Source organism: Lepus europaeus, chromosome 10 (assembly GCF_033115175.1).
Source record: "Lepus europaeus isolate LE1 chromosome 10, mLepTim1.pri, whole genome shotgun sequence".
Classification (NCBI taxonomy): Eukaryota; Metazoa; Chordata; class Mammalia; order Lagomorpha; family Leporidae; genus Lepus; species Lepus europaeus.
Window position 1 is genome coordinate 90,098,052 of NC_084836.1, and position 6,461 is coordinate 90,104,512.

The 6,461-nt window shown below is 45.2% G+C and overlaps 1 protein-coding gene across 1 annotated transcript; it reads right to left on the minus strand.

Annotated features, from left to right (window-relative positions):
• Positions 1-5,560: 5,560 nt before the first annotated feature.
• Positions 5,561-6,079, minus strand: LOC133768900 (jun dimerization protein 2-like). The gene has a single exon (XM_062203867.1). It carries the CDS (start codon positions 6,077-6,079, stop codon positions 5,561-5,563), a length of 519 nt encoding a protein of 172 aa, XP_062059851.1.
• Between the last annotated feature and the right edge of the window lie 382 nt (positions 6,080-6,461).

Consider the following 6,461-nt stretch of genomic DNA (forward strand, 5'->3'; position numbering starts at 1 on the left):
CTAGAAGCACAGCAAAGAATGAAACGAAGGACATCCCTATTCACAGGAGTTTGTACTGATGTGGAAGGAGACCTTGGGTTGGATTTCATAGAGCAGAGACAGACACGGAGATTCTCATATTGTGATTGGTAAGAGAGAGCTCTCAGGTAGCACCTAAAAGGCAGTGAGGAACAAAAGCACAGGGCAGAGGAGGGATGCATTTTCAGCACATCCACAGAGAGTTCTGGAGTGTGGTGAAGCCAGAGGCAGAGTAGACACACTCCCAGGATTCCGTACTCCACCAAACCCCCATCCTCTTTCCTTTCTCCCAAAGCTAGTCAAAGCAATAAAACAAGCAAACCACAAACTCTCAAAAGCTTAACACAATAGCAGGTGCTTATGTTTTTGCTCAGGTAATTGTTCAATACATTCTTGATCAGGTAGCTCTCCTTCAAGCCCTGAAATAGTGACTTCAGCTCCTTCTTTCTTGTTCTTCACCATCCTCAAATACAACTGCCACCCGGAAGGAGAGAACAGATGTGGAAACGCCTGCAGATGGCCACTCTGGGAGCCCCAGGAGACCTGGAAGGTGCACATCACTTCTAGCCACATGAGCCAGAGCTCAATGAACGATCAAAGTAAACTATAGCGTTTCTGAGAAATGCTGTTTAACTGAGAGTCAGGAAGAAGTGAATGCACATTTAAGGACCATTGGCTGAGGGGACAAACACCCAGCTCATGGTCTGTATACGGCCCAAAATCATTTGGTCTGGCCCTGCCAAGGCAACTGCAGGCGGGACTCAAAATTCAATACATCTAAGCAAGCCATTTTTTTTATTGTGGTAATTTATTTTATAGCCAAAAGCCTAACACTCCACTAAATAGAGTTCAACAAGTGAAAAGAGGAAAGCCCACTGTACAGTGGGAATATAGACAAGGGCAATAAACAATAATCAAATCCAAATCTGTCAATTTCATCCATATGCAGTAATTTTTCATCCTATGTGCTCTGCCTTTCAAGTAAATAAAATTAAAATAAATATTTTCTTAAGAAGAACATTGTAGCTGACAGTGAGTAGAAGATAAATTCATACAATAGGACAAGAATCACTCCTATTTATTGAACACTACTACCTACAAAGCTCTGAGCAAAGGGATTCAGATGTGTTACCTCACTTAACCAACATGACAACAGCATGAAGTAAAGTCTGACACATATTTTATAGAGGGGAAAATTGAGACAGAAAATTAAGAGCCAGAGCCGTGGCTCAACAGGCTAATCCTCCGCCTTGCAGCGCCAGCACACTGGGTTCTAGACCTGGTTGGGGCGCCGGATTCTGTCCCGGTTGCCCCTCTTCCAGGCCAGCTCTCTGCTGTGACCAGGGAGTGCAGTGGAGGATGGCCCAAGTGCTTGGGCCCTGCACCCCATGGGAGACCAGGAGAAGCACCTGGCTCCTGCCTTCGGATCAGCACGGTGCGCTGGCCGCAGCGCGCAGGCCACGGCGGCCATTGGAGGGTGAACCAATGACAAAGGAAGACCTTCTCTCTGTCTCTCTCTCACTGTCCACTCTGCCTGTCAAAAAAGAAAAAAATTAAATTAAATTAAATAACCTGCCTGAAGCCATGCAACTAACAATAATAGAACCTGGTTTTAAATCTAGGCTCCCTACTTTTCAAGGTCTTTGCAGTTAATCAAAGGTAGTAACAAAAGGAAGGGAGGTCCTCAGTGTCTTGACCCCAACCACACTTCAGAGTTGGAATCCTGTCTATACAGAGTGTGCATATATACATACATACATACAGAGAGAGAGAAAGAACAAAATAATGTGAGATTTGTTATAAATAAAACTTCCAAGGATTGTAAAAGGCAAATATTGCACAAATCTGTAGCATCAGTAAGCCAAAAGTAAATTATAACAGTCTTTAAAAAGCCAATTGCGGCCGGCGCCGTGGCTCAACAGGCTAATCCTCCGCCTTGCGGCGCCGGCAAACCGGGTTCTAGTCCCGGTCGGGGCACCGATCCTGTCCCGGTTGCCCCTCTTCCAGGCCAGCTCTCTGCTGTGGCCAGGGAGTGCAGTGGAGGATGGCCCAAGTGTTTGGGCTCTGCACCCCATGGGAGACCAGGAGAAGCACCTGGCTCCTGCCATCGGAACAGCGCGGTGCGCCGGCCGCAGCGCGCTACCGCGGCGGCCATTAGAGGGTGAACCAACGGCAAAGGAAGACCTTTCTCTCTGTCTCTCTCTCTCTCTCACTGTCCACTCTGCCTGTCAAAAATTAAAAAAAAAAAAAAAAGCCAATTGCAATAATTCTCAAGTCTACTCATACTCAAAGCAATAATTCCTTTCAAAACCTACATAAAGTATGAAAGGAGGACATAATATAGAGCCTTAGGAATTTTCTTTTATCCACAAAGACAATGGATACCAGAGACCCAGAGCTGACCTTAGCAAAACATGTATACATAGCTTCCAGTTTAGGAAATAGAAGCTCCATAAAGGAAGGCAAGCCATTCTAAGTCCAAGAGACACTTTTCTTTTTTTCTTAAAAAAAAAAAAAGACTCAAAATATTGAGTTTTTTCTATGAAGGAAAACAATAGCATCATGTGTTAAGAGAACAGTTAATTTGACCAAGTCTTAGGTATAGAGAGCTTTATGCGTATTACTCAGGGGTGTTAGGGATTAAATGGTCTATACTCCAACAAATCAACCCAAATATATTGAGATTTATTTCAATAAGCTAAATATAAGCCAACCAAGCGTGGTTGACAGGTTGCAAAAGTGGCCTCAATTCTTTACCTTCCCCTGGTTCTTTACTCTTAGCTATATAACAGTGCAGTGCCTGCCCATGTCCCTAGAATTGGCCGTGTGATTTGTTTTGGACAATTAAATATCAGCAAATGCTATGTGAGCAATTCCTTGAAACATGCTTATGTGTTTCCTTTTGCGTCTTGCTCCTCTGTTTCACATTCGAGCATGCCCTGTAGAGAGTAGTAGAGAGTTGGATTGGAAATGGAGCAGCCCATATGGGATGGCGGCGCTTCAGGCCAGGGCGTTAACCCCATGTGCCATAGTGCCGGCCCCTCTGCCCATCTTCAAAGGAACTTCACACACTTCACTGGTGGTCCTGTAAGAAAATGCAACTTCCATGGCCAGCACCACGGCTCACTAGGGTAATCCTCCACCTGCGCACCGGCACCCTGGGTTCTAGTCCCAGTTGGGGCGCCGGATTCTGTCCTGTTTGCACCTCTTCGAGTCCAGCTCTCTGCTGTGGCCCGGGAAGGCTATGGAGGATGGCCCAAGTGCTTGGGCCCCTGCACCCGTGTGGGAAACCAGGAGGAAGCACCTGGCTCCTGGCTTCGGATTGGCGCAGCGCTGGCCGTAGCAGCCATTTTGGAGGTGGAACCAACGGAAGGAAGACCTTTCTCTCTGTCTCTCTCACTGTCTAACTCTGCCTGTCCAAAAAAAAAAAAAAAAAAAATGCAACTTCCTGCAGAACAATAAAAAAAAAACCTCTTCCACATGCTAAGGAAGGTTCTGTCTCTAATAAAGCACAAAATTTTAAGGTTACTCCTCATGTTGCAACCATGGAAGAAGACCAGAAAACTGAACGAGAAGGTTATGTGTCACTTAGACTTTGAAGGGTAAATAGAATTTCCTTATGCAAAGAAGTGATGTGGGCACTATGTGACCTTGATTGTAAAATGTGAAAGGCATCAATGGTATCAGAGCCAGGATACATGTCTTCCTCCCTGGAAAGTCGAGACACAACCCTTAGGATTAAAATGGCCAAGAAAGGAGACCGTAGACCACACGGACAAGGCAGTGAGCAAAGCAAGAGTTACTGAAGTCACAAACTTCCTGCTGCAGCAGCCAGGAGTGGGGGCTCCAGGAGAGGCAGACCTGAGGAACTGGTGGAAATGGAGTCTTTTTTTTTTTTTTAACTTTTATTTAATGAATATAAATTTCCAGTGTACAGCTTATGGATTACAATGGCTTCCCCCTCCCATAACTTTCCTCCCACCCGCAACCCTCCCCTCTCCTGCTCCCTCTCCCCTTCCATTTGCATCAAGATTCATTTTCAATTCTCTTTATATACAGAAGATCATTTTAGTATAAAGATTTCAACAGTTTGCACCCACATAGAAACATACTGTTTGAGTACTAGTTATAGCATTAAATCACAATGTACAGCACATTAAGGACAGAGATCCCACATGAGGAGCAAGTGCACAGTGGCTCCTGTTGTTGACCCAACAAATTGACACTCTAGTTTATGGCTCCAGTAACCACCCTAGGCTGTCGTCATGAGTTGCCAAGGCTATGGAAGCCTTCCAAGTTTACCGACTCTGATCATATTTAGACAAGGTCATAAAAGACAGAGTGAGGATAGTAACCAATGATCCTAAGAGTGGCATTTACCAGGTTTGAACAATTATACAGCATTAAGTGGAGAAGAGGACCATCAGTACACATAGGTTGGGAGTAGAGCCATTGGTGGTAGAGTAGAGGTTATGATTACAAAGGAATGAGGCCCAAGTGTGCTAGACAGGGTCTAGAAAAAAGGACAGAGTCATTATTAGAGGAGCTAAGAAAGGTGCTGTCTGTAGGACGCACAATTTAATCTTTAGACCTTATAAAAGAGATGGCTAACATTTTTCTGTAATAGCATAGCCAAAATAAGAACTTAAATAATAATCTCATAGCTAGATTCACTTCGCCATCAGCAAAGTATACAGTAAGTAGAAAAAACCTCCCTTTCAGACCAAAGGCAAAGAAAGTTTTAAAGTGAGAATATAATTTTCCTCATGGGCATTGTCTACCTTAGAAAAACTACTGTAGGACCCCAAAAATTGGTGTCCTATAGAGAGAGACCCCCAGAAGCACGAATTCCAGTCCAACCGATGCAATAAAAGCAAGAGGAAGTTTATTACATCTGCGCAGATGGGCCAACTCCAAGCACAACAACACTCTCTGGTGCAGTGTGAGAAGAGAGGCGGCAATCATCAACCGCACAGCGTATTTAAGATTGAAAACCACAATATTAGCATATCTCCATAGCATGACACAAAGAATCACAAGATAAACCACAGCATGACAAACCATCATAAGATGCATGACAAACTTCCAGGGTGAGGGGACAGAAGACCTTGAGTAGGCATAAACACGGGGTCATCATAACCAAAAACTCAACATAGCTCCTAAAATAATTATCACATGCTCCATTATCTCATAAAAGCATTAGCACATTCATCACATGTTACCAAATCAGCTAGCACAGTCATCACATATTACAAGGTCAGCTAAAATCTAGTTATCTTAAACAAAATGCATTTTGCAAGCCAAAGCATTTTGCACAGAAGCAAGATATGCAGTTAGCTCAAGCAACTTCATTTTAACCCTTTCTATCTTAATTTTACATTCCAATTTAACCCCATCCTATCTTAATTTCACATTCCCATTTAACCCCATCCTATCTTAATTTCACATTCCCCCCTTTTCTTTTGGACAAATTTTAATCTTAAAATTTAAGTGAAATTATGGGGATAAGTTATACCATTTGCACCGCAGCCAGCCATTAATATTAGATCCAAGGGGCAGGGACACTGTCGGTGCGAACAATGCAGGTGGGGCGGCGCCGGTTCAGTACGAGAATCAGCTGCTGCCGCTCCTGCTCCAGCTCCCTGACCTGTATCTTTAGTACCGCGTTTCTGAACTCCAGCCGCTCAAACTCCCGCTGCAGGGTCTCCGTGCGCTCCTTCCTCCGGGCCCACACCGCCTTGTTCTGTTCCAAGCGCCTTTTCCTCCGCTCCTCCTGTTCGTCGAGCTTACTTTTTACAGGTTGGGGCCTCTTGTCCAGGTTTACCTCGTCTTTCTCATGCTCCGCCTTCTTTACCACTTCTTTCTTTCTTAAGTCCTTGGTGGTGACCTCGGTGCTGATGTCCACGGCTGCGTCAGGCATGCCCAGCTTTATCTCCAGCAAGGGCACGATTATGGTCCCAATGCATTTCAGCTCCTTTACGATCAGAGCCGAGCCAGGCCGTCCGGTCAGGGGGTCTTGCCCTGGCAGAGAGCTCGTGGTCACAAAAGGGTCTGAAATCATAGCAGGCCGGCCAGGCACAGGATCTGAAACGAGTGTGGGAGCACAAAACTTTTTCTTTATCCTGCAACAAAGGAGGGGAGCCGGGTAGGAATACTAAACAGTCTTAAAGAGTCCCATCCCGAGCGGATTCCAAGAGCCACTCCCCTCAAGATAAGACTCTTAAAAGACCGTCCAGTTGTAGCTTTGGTGTTGTCCAAGTTTAAGCTGATAGGCGGCAGCCGGCCGCCTCCCCATGCGCCCACCAAATCCGCTGCCAGACACAGGTTTACAGGCACATCTCTGTGCCCTGCAGCAGATTCTATGAGCACAAAAGCAAGTCTACAGGGTAGGGGAAGTATGTTCCGCGGGATAGAAAAATTACACAAAGGCATCAGAATTTAAA